Source organism: Jaculus jaculus, chromosome 2 (assembly GCF_020740685.1).
Source record: "Jaculus jaculus isolate mJacJac1 chromosome 2, mJacJac1.mat.Y.cur, whole genome shotgun sequence".
In the NCBI taxonomy this organism is placed as follows: domain Eukaryota; kingdom Metazoa; phylum Chordata; class Mammalia; order Rodentia; family Dipodidae; genus Jaculus; species Jaculus jaculus.
Genome location: NC_059103.1, coordinates 194,181,678 through 194,207,389, shown reverse-complemented (window position 1 = coordinate 194,207,389; position 25,712 = coordinate 194,181,678). Strand labels below are relative to the sequence as shown.

At 39.6% G+C, this 25,712-nt stretch overlaps 1 protein-coding gene across 1 annotated transcript in view; it reads right to left on the bottom strand.

Moving 5' to 3' along the window:
• Fam91a1 (family with sequence similarity 91 member A1) overlaps window positions 1-25,712 on the bottom strand; it is a 60,684-nt gene that overhangs the window by 9,514 nt on the left and 25,458 nt on the right. Inside the window, exons 16-20 of the mRNA XM_004661354.2 lie at window positions 22,862-23,010; window positions 19,677-19,811; window positions 19,344-19,457; window positions 3,194-3,266; window positions 1,282-1,431 (exon numbers count right to left, since the gene is read on the bottom strand). Coding sequence (XP_004661411.2) covers window positions 1,282-1,431; window positions 3,194-3,266; window positions 19,344-19,457; window positions 19,677-19,811; window positions 22,862-23,010 — 621 coding nt within the window. The remainder of the gene's footprint in view (window positions 1-1,281; window positions 1,432-3,193; window positions 3,267-19,343; window positions 19,458-19,676; window positions 19,812-22,861; window positions 23,011-25,712) is intronic.

The following is a 25,712-nucleotide window of genomic DNA, read 5'->3' as shown; positions in this document are numbered from 1 at the left end:
TGTTCTGAATGCTAGATCCCCAGCTGGTGGCAATTTGGAATTGGAGCATCCTGGAGATGATGTGTTGTGGGGGTGGGCTTATGATTGTTACAGCCAACTTCCCCTTGCCTGTGTATGGCACTCTCTCCTGCTGCTGGCCAGAAGTGATATCTACTGTCCGCTCATGTCATCACTTCCCCCTGCCTTCATGAAGCTTCCCATCTAGAATGTAAGCCACAATAAATTCTTTCTTCCCACAGGCTGCTACTGGTGGGGTGCTTTCTGCCAGCAGTGTGATGCCAACTGCAACAGAGGGGTAAATGGAGACAGTTCTAAAGCCTAATTCATAGTACTGGGAAACTACTAAGTCTATTTTGGAAATAACTTTACAAAATAACTTTAGTTTTAAAATTATCACCCCTGTGGTAGCTTCAATGTATGTCCCCCATAGACTCTGGTGTTCTATTAAAGCTTGTCTTCACCCCCCCACCCGACTGGAGGAGGTGTCACTAGGGGTGGATCCTGGGGTCCAGCCCTAAGGTGTGTTGGAGGCAGATATGAATTCCAGCCAAAAGGTATGCAGAGCAGCCCGAGCTCTGGCGGCCCTACCGTGTGCTGCCGGTTCTGTGCTTGTGCTTGTTACTTTCGTGTTTGCTGCTGGTGAAGCTTCTCTCCGCTTGAAAGTACGGAAGCAGCTTCCTCTACCACGGACAGAACTTCCCCCAGGTCTCACAGCTTGCAATAAATCCCTTCCTCCCCTAAACTGTGCCTGACATGGATGTTCATCCCAGCAACATGAAGCTGACAACAGAAATTTGGTATTGAGAGGAGAATATTGCTGTGATGAATCTGATCATGTGAATTTTTGGTCTTTTGGAACTTTTGTTTTAGAGGAATGGACATGGGTTTGGTACTTATAACTGAAGATGGGTCTATGAGCTTGAAGTAAATCCTTTCCTTCCATAAATTGTGCCTGGTTTGGATGTTCATCTCAGCAATGTGAAGCCGACTACAACACCCACTAAAGCTAATTTAATTCATATCCTAGGAACATAGAAGTGACAGTAAAAGGCTAAATCCCAATAGTAGTCTGTATTTCAACCCAAAGCCCATCACTTCCTTAGTTATGCACTTGATATTTTCTCTACTCTAATAACTGAGTTTGTCCAAATGATTGTTATAGTACATCTTCTTATCCTTTAGTGAAAAATACTAAATATTAGGTAATTCAACATTTCTACAAAGAGCTGCTGCTTTTTATATATCACAACTGTGTTCAAGCAGTTATTGCTGGTGGCTAACCTCTCTCATCAGAAGTATCACTGAGCTTTCTACTTGCAAGCTGGCTAGAGGCATTCAGCATGGTGACGTATCCACAAAGATGCTGCAGGTCCACTTTGCTCCTCAGTGTCTGCAAGGCTTTATGAACACCCATACTGAGCCGAGTGAACTCTACAAACAGAGACAACTCATTAGTAAGGATTGTAATATACCCAACATAAGTGTAAGTGCACTTTTCACTACTATTCTTTGAACTACTTTTGTACTTCAATTAAGATGGTTTCCAATGAAAAAATAGATGATAATACCTTTTAATAATTCATACAACAATTTTTCATCAATCAGTTCTTGAGATTTTATAACATTTAAGATCCTGATATCACTGTCCTCTGTCTTCAGGTGAACAAATATATGTCCTTAGACAGCAAAGTTATTTACAGGGAAACGCTCAAGAGACCTCTCTCCGTGGTTTGTACATATTTGTTCAAACCAGCAATAAGTGTCGAGTCCCAGACAGGAGGCTTCTGTGGCCCAATCACATGAATGGAAGATGTTCACAAAGTTCTCCTTCTTTTGGAAGGAAAGGAAGGAGAGGGAAAGCAGCAACTAACCTTTTGGAAATATAGTCAGTTCTTCAATGAATGAACTAAAGCTTTAAATTATCTAACCCACCTACTAGTCTCTAGATCCATGCAAGATAGCCTTAAGAATCAGAAACACAGGTTACAATATAGAAGTTTGGCATGGATCAGGGGAATTTTCAGTATTTTTCCTTTGAAAATATAGTCTATCCTGCATATCTGTTAGTTCCACAGTCACAGATCAACCAATCAAAGTTCAAAATATTTGGGGGGGGAAGCTTTGTGTGTACAACATGTTTGGCCTTTTCCCCTTGTCATTACCTCTAACAGTATAGTAGTATAACAAATTACACAGCCTTTACATTGTATCAGGCAATCTAGAGATGATTTAAAAGAGAGTGATGACATCTAGGCTATATGCAATTTCTATGCCATGCTATTATAAGGGTTTTGAACATCTGCAGATTTTTATATCCTTTGTGGGAAGCAAAGATTCTTGGGGAACCAATTTACCAAGGCACAGCTACATTCCATAGCTGAATTCCTTAAAATTCAACAGAGCGCAGGTCTCTTTTACCCTAGGAAAGGACAAATGGGTTTTCCTATAGAAATTCTCTCAGCATGCTGCATCAAATGTACTATAGCTCATATCCAATTCTAAAAAGAGATGATATAAACAGACCCTCTCCCCCACCAGGTTTTCACAAACTTGATTAAGCACAAACTCTGTATCCACCCAAATCTTTTCTCATAGCAAAAATAAAAATTTAACAGCAGAAACAAGAAATACATGCAAGTGCTCTGAGAATTATAATATACTATACAAATGTTCATTATACTCTTTTATTACCTACTTAACATTTTTGACTAAAAACTTAAATATGAAGCTACTTTTTAGAGCAATCCATGTACATATTGTGCACACACAGGTCGACTCATCTGTAAAACAGATAACCCCTGCTCTGAATACTTTGAAACTCTCCAAAAAAGAATGTAAAAAAAAAAAGAGGAATGCTTTCTCTGCATAAACTCTTCCTTATGACTTATCTTCTCTCCCAACCCTCAAATAAACAAACAACAAAAGTGAACTAGTAGAAAGGAAAAGCTACACACAAAGTCTTCATGAAGGCAACCTTCTGCATATTGCCTTCTTTCCTAAAGTACAATAGTTAGAATCTTTTCAAAGGCTCTAAATGGCTTTCTACCAGTTCCTTGAGAAAAGCACATAACAAAATCAATCTTTTGCCAACATGCTTAAAAGCAGAACATTAAGAGTCTAGAATTCAAACATTTTCTAACAAATTGTTGACATGAATAATGACCAAGTCAAATAGGTAGGCTTCAAAAAGTACCTCCTTGCAGTTCTGTCTCATCAAATGGAAAAGGTATATGGACAGTTTCTCCTACCCCATGTAAACCATGTCCCTGCAGAGAAAGAGACAAAAAGTAGATGATAAACCAACTTTTCTAATAACTGCAAACAATAAAAAATTTGCCCATGATAACACATTTTCATTAACACTGCATCAAAAATGCTTCTGAGGGACTTCCAGTTAAGATGGCGGCATAGGAACCACGCCAAAGCAGCCTAGGGGAGAAAAAGCCAAAGAAAACCCAGCAAAATACACACTTTTACTAAAAAGTGAGGTGTATGAGAAATTAAAATGGCAGGAGAGAAGTAGGAGAGTCGTAGAGCATCCAGAGCCCACACAGGCAGGCCGAAGCAGCTCCGCAGCGGCGCCCCAGCTCTGGCAGCGGAAGCGGCAGTGGAAGCCACGGCTCCGGCAGCAACAGCAGCAGCTCTGGCATGGGCAACAGTGGCTCCAGCACCGGCAGCAGCAGACCCAACAGCAGTAGCTTTGGCAGCAGCAGCTGTGGACCCAGCAGTGGCAGCTTCGGCAGCAGCAGCAGCAGCGGCAGTGGTTCCAGCAGCAGGGGTGCCCATCTGCAGGGCCACAGTTGCCAGGATCGGTTTGCCCCACAGGAAAAGCCAGTGTCCAGCTCCAGAAAAGAGAACAGCAGCCCAACGACCCAGCCACCCTACTTGACTGAGACCAAAATCATCCAAAAAGGTAACTGGGATTGCACCAGGGAAGGGTCTCACTTGGTCACAAGCAGAATTGGATCCCTCAACAGACCAGAAATCTTAACCTTTTTGTTGATAGAGGATCTAGTTGTTATGACACCTACTCATGCATAAATACTTGGTGCTGTTGTTGATTGAATGTATACAGCATTTAGTTAAATTTTAGAATCTACCTGTATTTTGTTCCACTCAGCCTATTTGAATACTCCCAGAGCAGGAAAACTCAACCCCTAGGAACACTTTTCGAGATACCATGAGAGTGTTAAGACCCACACCTAGCATCTTAATCTCCTACACTGAAGATATACAACATCAAATCAATTGATACAGCTAAGAATACCCAGCAAACTAGAAAATCCAAGCATTGACTTAATCCAAGATGCAAAAATATATACATTATAACACAAGAAACACCAAAAATCAAGACAATATAAATCCACCAAAAAGTATTAATGCATCAGAGAGGACCTCCAGTGAGAACGAGTTGGAGGAAATGTCTGAGAAAGATTTCAAAAGAATGATTGTAAATATGTTCAAAGAAGTCAAAGAACAAATCAAAAGAAACAAAGAGAAAATCAAAGGAATCAAAGAAGATGCAGGTCACCAATTTAATGAAATAAAGGCAATACAAGACATCAATAAGGAAATATAAATAATAAAGAAAAACCAGTCAGAATTACTAGCAATGAAGAACACAGTTAATGAAATAAAAAAAAAAAAACTCTGTAGAAAATCTCACCAGTAGAATGGATGAAGGAGAGGATAGAATATCTAAGCTAGAAGACCAGGTGGCAGATCAAATACAGTCCAACAAAGAGAAAGACAAACTTAGAGAAAAGTATGAGTGGGAATTTCAAGATATTCAGGACACTATGAAAAGGTAAAATATAAGAATCCAGGGCATAGTAGGAGAAGAATTCCACTCCAAAGGCATAGAAAAAATCACAGAAGAAAATTTCCCCCAAATTGGGAAAGAGGTGCCAATACAGATACAGGAAGCCTTTAGAACACCAGCCAGACAAAACCTGGAAAGAACCTCTCCTCACCATATTATAATCAAACTACCAAACACACAATGCAAAGAAAAAATATTGAAAGCAGTCACACAGAAAAATCAAGTTACCTACAAAGGCAAGCCCATCAGGATTACAGCAGATTACTCAACACAAACTTTAAAAGCCAGAAGGGCTGGAGTGATGTATTCCAAATCCTGAAAGATAGCAACTGTCAACCAAGGTTACTTTGTCCTGCAAAGCTATCCATTCAAATAGACAGAGAAATAAGGACATTCCATGACAAAAGCAGGCTAAAGGAGTATTTGAAGACAAAACCAGCTGTACAGAAAATACTTGAAAGAATCCTCCGTGCTGAAGAGAAGGAAAAGCACACATATAAGGAACCCGGAAAAAATAAGCAATACTCAAATACTAATTAACACAAGAGAGCAAAGGTAGAACCGGAACCACAAAAAAAAAATGGCAAATATAAATACACACCTTTCAATAATATCACTTAATATCAATGGCCTCAATGCCCCAACCAAAAGACATAGGTTTGCAGACTGGGTTAAAAAGCAAGATCCTACAATTTGTTGTCTCCAAGAAACTCACCTTTCTACAAAGGATGGACATTATCTGAGGGTGAAAGGTTAGAAAACGGTGTTTCAAGCAAATGGGCCTAGAAAACAAGCAGGGGTTACTGTCTTAATATCTGACAAGGTAGACTTCAGTCCAACTTTGGTCAAGAAAGATAAGGAAAGTCACTTTATATTGATTAAAGGCACACTCCAACAGGAGGACATTACAATTCTAAACAGATATGCGCCTAACATGGGGGCTCCCAAATTCATCAAACAAACACTATTAGAACTAAGGTCACATATAACACCAAACACAGTGGTAGTAGTAGATGACTTCAACACCCCACATTCATCAATTGACAGGTCATCCCGGGAAAATATAAACAGAGAGGCATCTGGATTAAATGAGTTTATAGAAGGAATGGACCTAGCAGATATATACAGGACATTTCATCCAAATGCTACAGAATATACACTCTTTTCAGCAGCACATGGAACATTTTCTAAAATAGACCATATATTAGGACACAAAGCAAATCTTAACAAATACAGGAAAATTGAAATAATTCCTTGCATTCTCTCTGAACACAATAAATCAAACTACAAATCAATAGCAAGAAAGGCTATAGAGCATACACAAAATCATGGAACTAAACAATACACTACTAAATGATGAATGGGTCAATGAAGAAATCAACAAGGAAATCAAAAAATTTATAGAGTCAAATGATAATGAGAACACAACATACCAAAATCTCTGGGACACAATGAATGCAGTTCTAAGAGGTAAATTTATAGCTTTAAGTGCCTATATTAAGAAATTAGAAAGGTTGCAAGTAAACGACCTAATGCTTCACCTTAAAGCCTTGGAAAAAGAACAAGGCAAACCAAAAATCAGTAGACGGGAAGAAATAATAAAGATTAGGGCAGAAATTAATGAAATAGAAAAAAAAAAAATCCAAAGAATTAAAGAAACAAAGAGTTGGTTCTTTGAAAGGATAAACAAGATCGATAAACCCTTAGCAAATCTGACCAAAAGAAAGAGAGAAGAGATACAAATTAGTAAAATTAGAGATGAAAAAGGTGACATCACAACAGATACCAGAGAAATTCAAAAAAATCATAGGAACATACTATAAAAGCATATACTCCACAAACTATGAAAATCTGAAAGAAATGGATGATTTCCTTGATTTATATGACCTACCTAAATTAAATCAAAATGAGATTAATCACTTAAATAGACCTATAACAAGCATAGAGATCTGAACAGTTATCAAAAATCTCCCAACTAAAAAAAGCCCAGGCCCAGATGGATACACTGCTGAATTTTACCAGACCTTCAAGGAAGAGCTAACACCATTGTTTCTCAAGCTTTTCCAGAAAATAGAAAAAGAAGGAATTCTACCAAACTCCTTCTATGAAGCTAGCATCACCCTAATACCAAAACCAGACAAAGATAGAACAAAAAAAGAAAATTACAGACCAATCTCTCTCATGAACATAGATGCAAAAATTCTCAACAAAATATTGGCAAACAGAATACAAGAATATATCAGAAAGATCATTCACCCTGACCAAGTAGGCTTTATCCCAGAGATGCAGGGATGGTTCAGTATACGCAAATCTATAAAATGTAATACATCATATAAATGGATTGAAGGACAAAAATCACATGATCATCTCATTAGACACAGAGAAAGCATTTGACAAAATCCAACATCCCTTCATGATAAAAGTCCTACAGAGACTGGGAATAGAAGGAACATATCTCAATATATTAAAGGCTATTTATAACAAGCCTACAGCCAACATATTACTAAATGGGGAAAAACTGGAAGCTTTTCCACTAAAATCAGGAACAAGACAAGGGTGTCCACTGTCCCCACTTTTATTTAATATAGTTTTGGAAGTCTTGGCCATAGTAATAAGGCAAGAGACACACATAAAAGGGATAAAAATTGGAAAGGAAGAGATAAGTTATCATTATTTGCAGATGACATGATTCTATATATAAAGGTCCCTAAAGACTCTACCAGCAAACTATTAGAGCTGATAAAAACCTACAGCCACATAGCAGGATACAAAATAAATACACAGAAATCAGTAGCCTTCATATATGCTAACAACAAATACAGAGAGGATGAAATCAGAGACTCACTCCCATTCACAATTTCATCAAAAAAAATAAAGTACCTTGGAATAAACCTAACCAAGGAAATAAAGAATCTCTACAATGAGAACTTTAAAACACTCAAGCGAGAAATTGCAAAAACATCCCTTGTTCCTGGATTGGAAGAATCAATATTGTGAAAATGGCAATCTTACCAAAAGCAATCTATACATTTAATACAATCCCCATCAAAATTCCAACGGCATTCTTCATGGAAATAGGAAAAACAACCCAAAAATTCATTTGGAATCACAAAAACCCTCGAATATTTAAAATAATACTGAGCAACAAAAATAAGGCTGGGGTTATCACCATACCTGATTTTAACCTATACTACAGCGCCATAGGAACAAAAACAGTGTGGCACTGGCACAAAAGCAGACATGTAGATCAGTGGAACAGAATAGAGGAACCAGATGTAAGTCCAGGTAGCTATATAGCCACCTGATATTCGATAAAAATGCCAAAAATACTCATTGGAGAAAAGACAGCCTCTTCAGCAAATGGTGTTGGGAAAACTGGATATTTATCTGTACAAGGATGAAAATAGATCCTTCTATCTCTCCATGCAGAATTAAGTCCAAATGGATTAAAGACCTTAACATCAGACCGGTAACTCTAAAATTGCTAGAGGAAAAAGTAGCGGAAACCCTTCAACACGTTGGTCTTGGCAAAGACTTTCTGAATACAACCCCAATTGCTCAGGCAATAAAACCACAGATTAATCACTGGGACCTCATGAAATTACAAAGAGTTTGCATTGCAAAGGACACTGTGAATAAAGCAAAGAGGCAACCTACAGAATGGGAAAAAGTCTTCGCCAGCTATATATCTGATAAAGGATTAATATCTAGGATATACAAAGAACTCAAAAAGTTAAATAAGACTTCCGGTTAAGATGGCGGCGTAGGTACCACGCCAAAACAGCCTGGGGGGGGAAGACCAAAAAAAACTCAGCAAAATACACACTTTTACTAAAAAGTGAGGTGTATAGGAAGTTGAGGCGGCAGCGGAGAAGTAGAAGAGTTCCAGAGCATCCAGAGCCTGCACAGGCGGGAACAGCGGCTCTGGGCCGCTCGGCTACCCGCCGCAACCGCGGAGCGGCAGAAAGCCGCCGGACTCTCGGCTCGAGCCGCAGGACAAGCCAGGTGCGGGATTTTCCCCTCACACCGCGCTCTCCACAACTCGGGAAACGTGAGGGGAGAGCGGCAGCGAGCAACGGAGGGAGGAGCAGACCGCGAAGTAAAAGCACACGTGGAGAAACGATACAACCAGAACAGCGCGGCTCCCTCCCCTCCCCTGCCGCCTGAACCCAGCTCCAGCGAACACAGCAGCGGCCCGGGACCCGGCCACGCCAACTTGGGCTGACGGCGGGACCCAAGCAGGAGCAGAATTTGGCAGCAACTTCAGCGGCTCCAGCACCGGTACCAGTGGCCCCAGCAGCAGCGGACCCAGGAGCGGCAGCGGTGACAGATCCCGCAGCAGCGGCTTCGGGGTGAGCAGCAGCGGTGGACACGGCAACGGCAGCTTCAGCAGCGGTGGGGGCTCCGGGGGTGGCGCCTACAACAGCTGCAGAGGCGGCGGCAGCGGCTCAGTTTGCCCCGTAGGAAAAGCAAGTGCCCAGCTCCAGAAATCAGAACAGCAGCCCGACGACCCAGGCAGCAACTTGACTGAGACCACAATCACCCAAGGTAACTGGGATTGCACCAGGGAAGGGTCTCACTTGGTCACAAGCTGACTTGGATACCTCAACAGACCAGAAATCTAAACCTCTTTGTTGATAGAGGATCTGGTCATTATAATAACTACTCTTGCATACATACTCGGGGCTGTTTTTGATGGAATGGGTACAGTGTTTAGCTAAATTTTAGAATCTACCAGTATATTATTCCACTCAGCCTGCTTGAATACTCCTATAGCAGGGAAACTCAACCCCTAAGAACATCTTTGTAGATACTCTGAAAGTCTTAAGAGCCACACCTAATACCTTAAGGTCCTACCCTGAAAATATATTACACCAAATCAATTGATACAGCTAAGAATACACAGCTAGCTAGAAAATCCAAGCATTAACTTAATCCAAGATGCAAAAATATATACATTATAACACAAGAAACACTAAAAAGCAAGACGATATAAATCCACCTAAAAGTATTAATGCGTCAGAAATGTCCTCCAGTGAGAAAGAGTTAGAGGAAATGCCTGAGAAAGAGTTCAAAAGAATAATTATAAATATGTTCAAAGAGGTCAAAGAACACATGAAAACAATCAAAGAAGAAATCAAAGAGGAAATCAAAGAGGAAATCAAAGGAATCAAAGAAGAGGCAGGACACCAATTTAATGAAATAAAGAAGGCAATACAAGACATAAATAGAGAAATAGAAATAATAAAGAAAAACCAGTCAGAATTACTAGCAATGAAGAACACAGTTAATGAAATAAAAAACTCTGTAGAAAATCTCACCAGTAGGATGGATGAGGGAGAAGACAGAATATCTAAGCTAGAAGATCAGGTGGCAGACCTAATGCAGTCCAACAAAGAGAAAGACAAACTTATAGAAAAGTATGAGTGGGAATTTCAAGATATTCGGGACACTATGAAAAGATCCAATATAAGAATTCAGGGCATAGTAGAAGGAGAAGAATTCCACTCCAGAGGCATAGTAGGCATCTTCAACAAAATCATAGAGGAAAATTTTCCCCAAATTGGGAAAGAGGTGCCAATACAGATACAGGAAGCCTTTAGAACCCCAGCCAGACAAAACCCAGAAAGAAACTTTCCTCGCCACATTATACTCAAACTTCCAAACACACAAACCAAAGAAAAAATATTGAAAGCAGTTAGAGTGAAAAATCAAGTTACCTACAAAAGCAAGCCCATCAGGATTACAGCAGATTATTCAACACAAACTTTTAAAGCTAGAAGGGCCTGGAGTGATATATTCCAAGTTCTGAAAGATAACAACTGTCAACCAAGGTTACTTTATCCTGCAAAGTTATCCATCCAAATAGATGGAGAAATAAAGACATTCCATGACAAAAGCAGGTTAAAGGAATATCTGAAGACAAAACCAGCTCTACAGAAAATACTTGATAGAATCCTCCATGCTGAACAAAAGGAAAAGCACACATATAAGGAACCTAGAAAAAACCAGCCATACTCAAATACCAGTTAACAGAAGAGAGCACAGGTAGAACAAGTAACACACACACACACACACAAATGGCAAACATAAATACACACCTTTCAATAATATCTCTTAATATCAACGGTCTCAATGCCCCAACGAAAAGACATAGATTTGCAGACTGGGTTAAAAAGCAGGATCCTACAATTTGTTGTCTTCAAGAAACTCACCTTTCTACAAAGGATAGACATTATCTTAGGGTGAAAGGTTGGAAGACGGTGTTTCAAGCAAATGGGCCTAGAAAACAAGCAGGGGTTGCTATCCTAATATCAGACAGGGTGGACTTTAGTCCGAAGTTAGTCAAAAAAGATAAGGAAGGTCACTTTATATTGATTAAGGGCACACTCCAACAGGAGGACATTACAATCCTAAACATATATGCACCTAACATGGGGGCTCCCAAATTCGTCAAACAAACACTATTAGAACTAAGGTCACAGATAACACCAAACACGGTGGTGGTGGGTGACTTTAACACCCCACTCTCATCAATTGACAGGTCATCCAGGGAAAGAATAAACAGAGAGGCATCTGGACTAAATGAGGTCATAGAAGATATGGACCTAACAGATATATACAGGACATTTCATCCAAAGGCTACAGAATATACATTCTTTTCAGCAGCACATGGAACATTCTCTAAAATAGACCATATATTAGGACACAAAGCAAATCTTAACAAATTCAGGAAAATTGAAATAATTCCTTGCATTCTATCTGACCACAATGGAATTAAACTACAAATCAGTAGCAAGAAAGGCTACAGAGCATACACAAAATCATGGAAGCTAAACAATACACTACTAAATGATGAGTGGGTCAATGAAGAAATCAAAAAGGAAATCAAAAAATTTATAGAGTCAAATGATAATGAGAACACAACATACCAAAATCTCTGGGACACAATGAAGGCAGTTCTAAGAGGTAAATTTATAGCCTTAAGTGCCTATATTAAGAAATTAGAAAGGTCGCAAGTAAACGACCTAATGCTTCGCCTTAAAGCCTTGGAAAAAGAAGAACAAGGCAAACCAAAAAGTAGTAGACGGGAAGAAATAATAAAGATTAGGGCAGAAATTAATGAAATAGAAACAAAAAGAACAATCCAAAGAATTAATGAAACAAAGAGTTGGTTCTTTGAAAGGATAAACAAGATTGATAAACCCTTAGCAAATCTGACCAAAAGAAAGAGAGAAGAGACACAAATTAATAAAATCAGAGATGAACAAGGTAACATCACAACAGATTCCAGAGAAATTCAAAAAATTATAGGGACATACTATAAAAGCATATACTCCACAAAGTATGAAAATCTGAAAGAAATGGATGATTTCCTTGATCTATATGACCTACCTAAATTAAATCAAAATGAGATTAATCACTTAAATAGACCTATAACAAACATGGAGATCCGAGCAGTTATCAATAATCTCCCAACTAAAAAAAGCCCAGGCCCGGATGGATTCACTGCTGAATTTTACCAGACTTTTAAGGAAGAGCTAACACCATTGCTTCTTAAGCTTTTCCAGGAAATAGAAAAAGAAGGAATCCTACCAAACTCCTTCTATGAGGCCAGCATCACCCTGATACCAAAACCAGGCAAAGATAGAACAAAAAAAGAAAATTACAGACCAATCTCCCTCATGAACATAGATGCAAAAATTCTCAACAAAATATTGGCAAACAGAATACAAGAGTATATCAAAAAGATCATTCACCCTGACCAAGTAGGCTTTATCCCAGAGATGCAGGGATGGTTCAACATACGCAAATCTATAAATGTAATACATTACATAAATGGGTTGAAGGACAAAAACCACATGATCATCTCATTAGATGCAGAGAAAGCATTTGACAAAATCCAACATCCCTTCATGATAAAAGTCCTACAGAGACTGGGAATAGAAGGAACATATCTCAATATAATAAAGGCTATTTATGACAAGCCTACAGCCAACATATTACTAAATGGGGAAAAACTGGAAGCTTTTCCACTAAAATCAGGAACAAGACAAGGGTGTCCACTGTCTCCACTTCTATTTAATATAGTTTTGGAAGTCTTAGCCATAGCAATAAGGCAAGAGACACACATAAAAGGGATACAAATTGGAAAGGAAGAAATCAAGTTATCACTATTTGCAGATGACATGATTCTATACATAAAGGACCCTAAAGACTCTACTAGCAAGCTGTTAGAGCTAATCAAAACCTACAGCAATGTAGCAGGATACAAAATAAATACACAGAAATCAGTAGCCTTCATATATGCTAACAACAAACACACAGAGGATGAAATCAGAGAATCACTCCCATTCACAATTGCATCAAAAAAAATAAAATACCTTGGAATAAACCTAACTAAGGAAGTAAAGAATCTATACAATGAGAACTTTAAGACACTCAAGCGAGAAATTGCAGAAGACACTAGAAAGTGGAGAAACATCCCTTGTTCCTGGCTTGGAAGAATAAATATCGTGAAAATGGCAATCTTACCTAAAGCAATCTACACATTTAATGCAATCCCTATCAAAATTCCAAAGGCTTTCTTCATGGAAATAGAAAAAACAATCCAAAAATTCATTTGGAATCATAAAAAACCTCGAATATCTAAAATAATACTGAGCAACAAAAAAGAGGCTGGTGGTATCACCATACCTGATTTTAACCTATACTACAGAGCCATAGTAACAAAAACAGCATGGTACTGGCACAAAAACAGACATGTAGATCAGTGGAACAGAATAGAGGACCCAGATGTAAGTCCAAGTAGCTATAGCCACCTGATATTCGATAAAAATGCCAAAAATACTCATTGGAGAAGAGACAGCCTCTTTAGCAAATGGTGTTTTGAAAACTGGATAAATATCTGCAGAAGGATGAAAATAGATTCTTCTCTCTCGCCATGCACAAGAATTAAGTCCAAATGGATTAAAGACCTTAACATCAGACCGGAAACTTTGAAACTGCTAGAGGAAAAAGTAGGGGAAACCCTCCAACATATTGGTCTTGGCAAAGACTTTCTAAATACAACCCCAATTGCTCAGGCAATAAAACCACAGATTAACCACTGGGACCTAATGAAATTACAAAGATTTTGCACCGCAAAGGACACAGTGAAAAAAGCAAAGAGGCAACCTACAGAATGGGAAAAAATCTTCGCCAGCTATATATCTGATAAAGGATTAATATCTAGGATATACAAAGAACTCAAAAAGTTAACTAATAAGGAATCAAACAGGCCAATCAAAAAATGGGCTAAGGAGCTAAATAGAGAGTTCTCAAAGGAAGAAATACGAATGGCATATAAGCACCTAAAAAATGTTCTACGTCACTAGTCATCAGGGAAATGCAGATTAAAACTACATTGAGATTCCATCTCACTCCTGTCAGATTGGCCACCATCATGAAAACAAATGATCATAAATGTTGGCGGGGATGTGGAAAAAAAGGAACCCTTCTGCACTGCTGGTGGGAATGCAATCTGGTCCAGCCATTGTGGAAAACAGTGTGGAGGTTCCTAAAGCAGCTAGAGATTGATCTACCATATGACCCAGCTATAGCACTCCTAGGCATATATCCAAAGGACTCATCTCATTTCCTTAGAAGTACATGCTCAACCATGTTTATTGCTGCTCAATTTATAATAGCTGGGAAATGGAACCAGCCTAGATGTCCCTCAACAGATGAGTGGATAATGAAGATGTGGTACATTTATACAATGGAGTTCTACTCAGCGGTAAAGAAAAATGAAGTTATGAAATTTGCAGAAAAATGGATGGACCTGGAAAGTATTATACTAAGTCAGGTAACCCAGGCCCAGAAAGCCAAGCGCCACATGTTCTCCCTCATATGGGGATCCTAGCTACAGATGACTGGGCTTCTGTGTGAGAATGAAAATACTTAGTAGCAGAGGCCAGTAAGTTGAAAAGGAGACATAAAGGGTGGAGAAAGGAAGGGAAGAGGATACTTAATAGGTTGATATTGTATATATGTAATTACAATGATTGTAATGGGGAGGTAATATGATTGAGAATGGAATTTCAAACGGGAAAGTGTGGGGGTGGGGAGGGAGGGAATTACCATGGGATATATTTTATAATCATGGAAAATGTTAATAAAAATTAAAAAAAAAAAAAAAGTTAAATAATAAGGAATCAAACAAGCCAATTAAAAAATGGGCCATGGAGCTAAATAGAGAGCTCTCAAAGGAAGAAATACGAATGGCATATAAGCATCTAAAAAAAAGTTCTACATCACTAGTCATCAGGGAAATGCAGATTAAAACTACATTGAGATTCTCACTCACTCCTGTCAGATTGGCTACCATCATGAAAACAAATGATCATAAATGTTGGCGGAGATGTGGAAAAAGAGGAACCCTTCTACACTGCTGGTGGGAATGCAATCTGGTCCAGCCATTGTGGAAATCAGTGTGGAGGTTTCTAAAACAGCTAAAGATTGATCTACCATATGACCCAGATATAGCACTCCTAGGTATATATCCAAAGGACTCATCTCATTTCCTTAGAAGTATGTGCTCAACCATGTTTATTGCTGCTCAATTTATAATAGGTGGGAAATGGAACCAGCCTAGATGTCCCTCAACTGATGAGTGGATAATAAAGATATGGCACATTTATACAATGGAGTTCTACTCAGCGGTAAAGAAAAATGAAGTTATGAAATTTGCAAAAAATGGATGGATCTGTAAAGGATTATACTAAGTGAGGTAACCCAAGCCCAGAAAGCCAAGTGCCACATGTTCTCCTTCATATGTGGATCCTAGCCGCAGATGACTGGGCTTCTGTGTGAGAAGGAAAAAACTCAGTAGCAGAGGCCAGTAAGTTAAAAATGAGATATAAGGGGAAGAGAAAGGAAGGGAGGAGGCTACTTAATAGGTTGGTATTGTATATATGTAAGTAGAATGATTGAGATGGGGAGGGAATATGATGAAGAATGGAATTTCAAAGGGGAAAGTGGAGGTGGGGGTGTTACCATGGGATATTTTTTTATAATCATGGAAAATGTTAATACAAATTTGAGAGGAAAAATAAAGAAAAAACAAACAAATAAAAAAATGCTTCTGACAATTTCCTAGTTCTTTACAGAACGGAATAACAATGTTAGGTTTGTATGAACTTGTTCAACAAAGTTTCTCAAATTGAGAATATTAAAAAGATCAAGGCTGATTAATTCATAGGTAAATCAGTTGGTGTGAGCCAAGTGATGACTTCAATGAAGTGTAATTGTAATTCTGAGAAAAGTGGTGGAAAAATCTGACTTGCAGGGGAATACAAGGCCTCAGAAACCTGCAAGAAAATGGAGTGTACTTAAAGAGATACTGGTCATGACAGTATGTGTATATGCCTAGAAACACCCAAAATGCTCATCAATAGAGAACTAGCTAATAAATTATGGGCCTTATTTTCCAGGGCTGCTGCAAAAAAGAGATGATTTTATGATCTAAGATGGACTTTAAGCAATGGAAATATGGCTCAGAAGTTAAAACCACTTGCTTGCAAAGCCTAACAGCCCAGATCTGAATCCCCAGCACCCACATAAGCCAGATGTACAAAGTGGCACAAACATCTGGAGTTTGTTTTGCAGTGGCAGGAGGCCTTTGTCATGCCCAAACTCACTCACATTCATTCTCTCTCTCTCTCATAGATAAAAATATTTTTTTCAAAATTAAATTAAATGGCCCTCCAATCAGTAAATGGAAAATGCATGGGGCACATCAGTGTTGAAGTGCATGCATTTACATAAACAACATAGGAGAAACTAAGAAATATAATTATCTCATTCAAAAAGATGACAGCTGGAAGCTGGAGAGGTCAGAAGGAAGGTGACCTTGTTCTTTGCACACCTTTTTACAACTTTGGTTCTCAACCTGAAACGATCCACTTCATTTTCATATGCTACAAATTATTTAAGTGCATCTACCACAATCAATTATTCTTCACTGACATTTTGTTTGTCCTAAAATCTTTTTATTTATTGATTGATTTTCTTTTCTAGCCCAGGCTAACCCAGAATTCATGATGTAGTCTCAGGGTGGCCTCGAACTCACAGTGATCCTCCTACCTCTGCCTCCCACCTCTGCCTCCCAAGTGCTGGGATTAAAAGTATGCACCACCATGCCAGTCCAAAATTGTATTTTTAATTTTGAAGTTTGATTTGAATGTCAATTTGCATAAGAATAAGCAGGAAGAGTTAATTTTGTTTATATGTATTTAGTACTATGTAATGAAAATTTAAGTAAATACTAAAGATCAATAATTTTTTTCCCTTTAAAAAAAAACCTTGCATTACTCAGATTAAAGAAATGCTGACAACAGGTGTGCATGGCGATACATGTCTGTAACCCCAGCACTCAGCACACAGAGGCAGAAGGGTTACAAGGCTCAAGGCCAGGCTGGCCTATACTGAGTTACATAACTGCCAGGGCTACCCAGGAAGAAACAAAGGGAGGAAGGAAAGTACATGCCATGCTAGTTTCATGAATTAATGCAATCTTTATCAAGAACCTATGATGTGGCAGAAAGAACACTAAGCACTTTACAGGCACATTCATTTCACTCTCTCAACAACTCAAAGTATGTATTTCCTACCTCATCACTAGCTGCTGTTCTCTCTTATTACACACATGTACAAGGAGTCTCACCAAAACATCAGAGAGCCCAGTGAGCACAGGAAAAGAGGCTCAACATTGTGAGTATGAGGAACAGGGAAACTAAAACTCTAGTGAGCACCACTTCGCCCTCATCAAACAGAGAATACCAAGTGCTGGAACACTGTACAATGGAGCGGCTACTTTGGAAAAAAAAAAAAACGCCTAGAATTCCTTACACGGTTAAATACCAAGTCAACCACATGGCCCAGTACTTCTACTGCCAAGAGAAATGAAAACATATGCCCACACGAAAACTCATCCACAAATGTGTCCACCAAACATTAGCCATAATAGTCAAAGGTGGAAACCTGAATGTTGGTCAACTGGGGGATGGATAAACAAAATGTGATATTGATATTATTTGGCTATAAAATAGGAAATGAAGGGATGCAGGGATGGCTCAGCAGGCAAGAGCACTTCCTGCACAAGCAGGAGGTCTTGATACACGCCGGGTCTGACTCCCTGACACCTCTGCCAACAGGTGGGCATGGCCATGCACTGTCAGCCCAGTCCTGTGGAGACTGCAGACCCGAGGATTGCTGGCGCATGCAAAAACGGCAGCTCCAGACTCAGAGAACGATGCCATCTAAAGACAGTATGCAGAAGAGCAGCTGAGGCAGGCATCCAACATCCTCCTCCGGCCTCTGTGCATGAGCACACAAGACGCATGCATCTGTGCACACATGTCACATCACTCTCAGACGCACGCACACACACCACACCACACGAGCTACATATGCAAAAACAGAAAAAGGAATGAAGTGCCAATCTATGCTTCAACATGTTAAGTTCAACATGTTAAAGGAAAGAAGTCCAGCACCAAAACCCAACCAAAAAACAATGCAAAGAAGAAGAAAATCTATACAAATCAATATTAATTAGGTGGGGGGAGGGGAGATAATCAACTGACAACCAGAGAAGTAATAGTAACTAAACAGTACAGGGCTTATTTTTAAATAAGTATGCTAGGATGGGGAGATGGCTCAGTGGTTAAAGGTGCTTGCTTGTAAAGCCTGCCAACCTGGGCTCAATTCTCCAATACCCATACAAAGCCAGATACATTGGGTGGCACGTGTATCTAAAAATAAGTATGCTGTCAGCTATATAAATCTGTGAATACACTAAAACCCACAGCACCATACACTTTAAATTGAATAAATACACACTCTGTGAATCATAGCTCAATAAAGCAATTATTCTAAACACCATGGGTCACACAGCTAACAGTGACACTACAATTCAAACGCGGGCCCACACTCACAGCCCATGCTCCACCACCCCCACTGACACAGGACCAGCGCAGCCCACTCCTTACATTTCACCTTCACAAGGAAGTAACTGACATCTGCTTTGAACTTGGAAGAAAACTAGATAAAATATGATTTTTGTTTGGTTGGGTTTCTTAAAATATTTTTATTTATTTGAGAGAGGGAAAGAGGCAGAGAGAATGAGAATGGGCTGCCTGCCACTGCAAACGAACTCCAGACACATGCGCCACCTTGTACATCTGGCTTACATGGGTCCTGAGGGGTTGAAGCTGGGTCCTTTGGCTTTACAGGCAAGTGCATTAGCCACTAGGCCATCTCTCCAGCCCCTTGGTTGTGTTTTCTTAAGATAAGGTATCACTCTAGCCTAGGCTGACTTGGAACTCACTCTGTAGGCCAGACTGGCTTCAAACTCATGGTGATCCTCCTACTTCAGCTTCCCAAGTGCTGGGATTACAAGTGTACATTACCAAACATGGCTCAAAGTATGATTTAGAGCTAAAAATCCAAAACTGACTTGCTTCAAGTAAGAGAAGCTCACCTGAATTAAAACAGCAGAATGCGTTAAAGCATCATTTAGCATAGCCAGCACGTTTGATGTAGGAACCACTCCAGGGTCATGACCCCAAGATGTTATGAGCAAGCGATCATAACCCTATTGGAGAGAAATGAACATCAGATAAAACGGCACTGAGAAATAAGGAACAATTAAGAAAGTAACCTGTCACACTGTTCACCAATTCCTACTCTCCTACCAAGCATGAGGTCCTGGGTTCAATACTCACTTAGCAAGACAGCACAGAGGAAGACAGAGGAGGAGGAGAGAGGAGAAAGGAGGAGAAAAGAGCAGAAGAATGGAGACTAATGCATATACCTGGAATATATCTGGCAGTTTTCGAAGCCTTGTACCTTTGGACAATAAGAGAGATGGTGGTCCTTGCCCAGTGATATGGTAAATATACAGTTTAAACCAGACGGAGCTGACTTCTGGGATAGCTGGTCCAATATGCTGCAACCATAAAACAGGTTAAGATAAAGTTGTAATACTCACCAAAAGAGCCAAATTTCACAAATGTCAAATATAATCTTCTAAGTAGTAAATGCCTCATACAGATTTTAGTTGCCATTATCTGTGACTATAAATGCTAAGCAATTCAGTAAAATAGTGCTAGCTTTACACTGAGATGAAGAAAGCACATCTTAGTACTGCAGTGAAAGACTGGACTTTGGAGTAAACGGTTTAGGTCTTTTCTGGACTTCATCCCAAAAGCAAGTTACTTCAACTCTGTGGCCCATTTCATTCAGTCTATACAAGAGCAATAAAGTATCTAGCTCAAGTTGTTTAAAAAAACAAAAAAAAGGACCTGGCAGCCAGATGTGCTAGCGCATGAATTTAATCTCAGCAATCAGGAGGCAGAGGTAGGAGGATCACCATGAGTTTGAGGTCAGCCTGAGACTACATAGTGAATTCTTTAACAGCCTGGGTGAGAGTGAGACTCTACCTCGAAAAAAAAAAAAAAAATACCTGACACATATTATAGTATGGTAGTCATTAGCACTACTAATCACATATAATTTTTCAAAAGAAGAAATTTGTCCCTCATTCATGCTAATATTTATTGAGAGTTCAGAGATCTTTACTGTGTGTATAGGGATACAAAGAAAGCTGGCTGAATGCAAATCTAGGACCATTAAGGTTTGTGGATGGATGCTCACTGAAGTAGGAATTCCTTGCTTTCCTTGGGTGGGGAGAAGGCTCAACAGTTAAAGGCACTTGTTTGCAAAAGTTGCTAGCCCAAGTTCAATTCCTCAGTAATCATAAAAAGCCAGGTATGCAAAGTGATGCATTTGTCTGGAGTTCATTTGCAGTGGGAAGAGGCCCTGGTATGCCCATTCTCTTAGTTTCTCTCTCTCTCAAATAAATAAATATTTAAAAAATTCTCAGCCGGGTGTGGTGCCACATGCCTTAATCCCAACACTTGGTAGGCAGAGGTAGGAGGATCACCATGAGTTCGAGGCCACCCTAAGACTCCACAGTGAATTCCAGGTCAGCGTGGGCTAAAGTGAGACCCTACCTTGAAAAACCAAATAATAATAATAATAATAATCTTTACTTTCTCCCTGCCCAAGGAAGTCAAGTAGGTAGGATGAAACACTGAGCAACAGAGTCACCTCTACTCTTTGAAAATGGCATAGCCTACACACCTTCCCTGGTAAGCACACAACAAAACACAACTGACTTATTTAATAATTTTATTTGTAAGATATTTGCTGTGTGTTTCTGGGCTGGCACGCATGTCTCTGTGTAAGTGCACACACCAAAGTCTTCTGCTGCTGCAAACAGATGTCCATCCAGTTTTCCATGGGTGGTTGAGGAATTGAACCTGAGCCAAATGGCTTTGCAAGCCAGTGCCTTTAACCACTGAGCCATCTTCTCAAACCCTTAATTTTTATTTTATTTTATTTTAGCTTTTTAAATATTTATTTATTTGTTTGCAAGAAGAAAAAGAGAGAGAAAGAATAGGCGTGCCAGGTCCTCTAGCCCCTGCAAATGAACTCCAGATGCACACGCCACGTTGTGCATCTGCTTCTATGTGGGTACTGAGGAATCAAACCCAGACCATCAGGCTTTGTAAGCAAGTACTTTTAACCACTGAGCCACCTCCCCACAGCCCTCCTCTGTAATCATTATGGTTTCCTTCCTTTTACTTGCTTTGGGTTTAGTTTACTCTTTATTTTTAACTTCCTTAAGGTGCCAAGTAAGACCATGCACTAAAGATCTTTCTTCTTATTCCACACAGCCATTTACTTAGAGCTGTAAATTTCCTTGTAAGTACCACTTTTACTGAATCTGGAAGTTTTTTTTCCTCAATTTTTATTAACATTTTCCATGATTATAAAAAATATCCCATGGTAATACCCTCCCTCCCCACCCCCCACTTTCCCCTTTGAGATTCTATTCTCCATCATTCCCCTCCCCATCTCAATCAGCCACTCTTTTATTTTGATGTCATCATCTTTTCCTCCTCTTATGATGGTCTTGTGTAGGTAGTGTCAGGCACTGTGAGGTCATGGATCTCCAGACCATTTTGTGTCTGGAGGAGCATGTCTTAATTTTATTTTTAACTGATGATTTTTACACTTAAAGATAATGTGATTTGATCATAATCTCCATCCAATATCATTTGTCTCCCACTTCTACTGTTCTGCTTTCCAACTAGTCCCTTTGCATTTTGATGTCTTTTTAATTTACTTTTAAAAGTTAAAGACCAGAAGTAATTTTCATGAATAAATTACATAGCTAACCACAGAACTCTAGCTTTCAGCTGAGTCGTCATGATCCCACTTCTACAACATCTTCTTTTTCCTTATTCCATTAACCGTGGCCTGCAAAATGCTACACACTTCCTTCTTGAAGCATTTCAAACATTCTTTTTAAAAATACTGGCCTTTACGGGCTGGAGAGATGGCTTAGCGGTTAAACGCTTGCCTGTGAAGCCTAAGGAACCCGGTTCGAGGCTCGGTTCCCCAGGTCCCACGTTAGCCAGATGCACAAGGGGGCGCACGCGTCTGGAGTTCGTTTGCAGAGGCTGGAAGCCCTGGCGCGCCCATTCTCTCTCTCTCCCTCTATCTGTCCTTCTCTCTGTGTCTGCACTCTCAAATAAATAAATAAAAATTAAAAAAAAAAATACTGGCCTTTAATCCCAGCACTCTGGAGGCAGAGGTAGGAGGATCACCATGAGTTCAAGGCCACCCTGAGACTACGTGGTGAATTCCAGGTCAGCCTGGGCTAGAGTGAGACCCTACCTTGAAAAACCAAATAACAATAATAATAAATAAAAATACCTTAAATATCTAAAGTGTCCAACATCACTAGATGACATGCAAATTACACACACACAATTTACAATTTGAATGTAACATCTTAGATGTTAAAAACAAAACTGTTATGAATCATGTTTCTAATATTTAGTAATTGCAAATTAACAGTTAAGAATGCAGCTGTTTCTTTGGTGAAATGCCCACACTACCATCTGAACTTTCTAAGTGGGTCTTTACCTGAGGGGTGCAGCTGCTAACAGGCCGTATTTCATTGGTGAGAGGTGCCATGGAAACCAGCAGCATGTAATTTTTGTTTAGAACTCTGCTGCAAGTTGCAGGGTCCAATCCAAGAAGACTTTCACAACGTAAGAGATCCAGAGGAAAACCTGAGTTACAATGAAGCACATGCAGGGAATAAGGGACTCATCACATGAACACAAGTATTCAAGGTAAGTAATTAATCACTGTTTTGAGGTTTAATTATTTTTCAATTGCATACTAACTCCACGGGAAAGTGCTGAATTTACGAGACAACTAAGATTTCAATTTTCATGCTGGAGGTTTAATTCTCTAGTCCAGAAGGCCAGCTGTGCACTGCGGCTGCTTCGACTGTCTGCAGTATAGCTCTGCGGCTAAAGCGCCATGGGAGGCCCATCCTTCTCTCCCACAGGCTACATGCAAAGTCCCACTCTATTCTACGACAGAGACAAGCTCTCCTCATTCAGAGTCTGTACCCTAGACTGCTGGGCCATAAAAAGGGACTCGACATTCATTTCAAGGATTCCTGACCTTCATCCTCAAGAAAACATCCAATCCTGTGACTCTCTAAAGGAGACTTAAGACTGAAAGAAACTTCACAAGATCAGTTGGACATCTCCCGCTGTCTCTAATAAACGAATAAAAATATTTTTTTTTAAAAAAAGAATGCCATTAGAAAACAAGGTAGCACAACTACCACCAGGATTCGGGTCTCTCAAACATTCACCTGGAAAAGAAAGCAGGTTCCTAGGAGATATGATTCAAATACGTCCAGGGTAAGACCAGATCATGCTGTTTTGCCAGAAAGTAAGGAAAGGATGGGGTGGGGGGAAGGAGACCTATCACAGGGAGACAGGAACCAGTTTGAAAACAAAATATGAACTGGAATACAGAACACAGGGCTGGAAAGATGGCTTAGTGGTTAAGTCCTTGCTTGTGAAGCCTAACGACCTATATTTGATCTCTCTCCAGATACCACATAAGCCGGTTGAACAAAGGCGAAGCAAACACAAGGTCACACGCACCCACTAGGTGTGCAACAGTCTGGATTTGGATTTCAGTGGCTGAGGCCTTGGCATGTCAATTCTCTTTCAAAAAAAAAAAACTGGAACACAAAAATAATTGAGACAGGGCTGGAGAGATGACTTAGAGGTTAAGGTGTTTGCCTACAAAGCCAAACGACCTCGATTCAATTCCCCAGGACCCACATAAGCCAGATGCAGAAGGGGGTGAGTGCATCTAGAGTTCATTTGCAGTGACTAAAAGCTCTGGCGCACCCATTTTCTCTCTCTCTCTCAAATAAAGTTAAAAATATAATTTAGATAGTCTAATTATAGATCACTAAAAAAAAAAAAAAGAATTGCATAAATCCATATTAAGAATACAAAAGAATGCCTGGATCAGGCAACCTGAATCTAATGAGGAAACAACATGTACCCTGAGATAAAAGACAGCAGTAACAAAAGTTGGAGTTATTAAAAATAGGAACAAATTTTTTAAAGGGATATGAATTATTATAGAATAAAAAGGAAAAAAGAGATACAATCAAATAAATATGATATCCAATCCTAGACCAAATCCTATAGTTGGAAAAAAATACTATGAAGGACATTAATATCAGTCAACTGACAAACTGGAATATAAATGGTAGAAGGAAAGTTGATTTCACAGACTATCTCTATCTGAAAGAAATAAACCCTGGATGATTCAGGAATAAAGGCCAGGACATGTAACTTACTCCCAAATTCTGGGTTAGGAGAAGAGTAGCCTTAAGTCTTGCAGTGTCTGCATAAATTTCAAGTGCTAAACAGAACCATGAGTCTGGGACTTAGTGAGGAAGATAAGAGTCCTAAAGACAGCGCTGGCCCACACCTACAGTACAGGCAGAGACTGGAGTATGAACTCTATGAAAAATAACCTCTACCAAGCGACATATATGGCTGGAGGAGAGGACTCAGCCTGAAGTAAAATGAGACAAGTCAGCAAGTAGCTTGGGAGGGGAGAAAACCAAGTCACACTGTGAAGTCCTCTAGCTCACAGCAAGGCTGCAGAGTGCATGAGTGCACGTCACACTGGAAGTCCTCTAGCTCACACCAAGGCTGCAGAGTGCATGAGTGCACGTCACACTGGAAGTCCTCTAGCTCACACCAAGGCTGCAGAGTGCGTGAGTGCACGTCACACTGTGAAGTCCTCTAGCTCACACCAAGGCCGCAGAGTGTGTACAGCTTCTTGGTTCTCACCACTCAACAATTCCTGCTAAGTTTAGGTGATTTCTTCCTTAATTTTTTTAAAATGTATTTTTACATATTTTACTTATTTATTTACTTTTTTCAGAGAGAGAGAGAATGGGCATATCAGGGCCTTCAACCTCCACCAATGGACTCCAAAAGCATGTGGCACCTTGTGTATCTGGCTGACATGTGTACTGGGGAAGCAATCCTGGGTCCTTAGGCTTTGCAGGCAAGTATCTTAACCACTAAGCCATCTCTCTTGCCCTCTTTCTTAATTTTTACTTATAAAAGAAAGCCAAATGCTGCTGAGAGTAATAAAGTGAAAATGGGCATAATTAAGAACTGATGACCAAAAAAATACATTCTTAGGAAAACGAATAAATGCCTCAAGTTAATGGCCTAGTGGAATTGAGTATTTACAAGGTTAGTCCTGAGATGCAACTCTTATGCATGTCCAAAGACATGAACTAATCACTCTCCCATCAATGCCCAGGCCTAGATGAACGCTGAGATCATCTTTTATTTACTTTTTGAATTTAAAATTTATTTGCAAGCACAGATAAAGATAGAGAGAGCCAGAGAGAGTATGTGTATAAGCA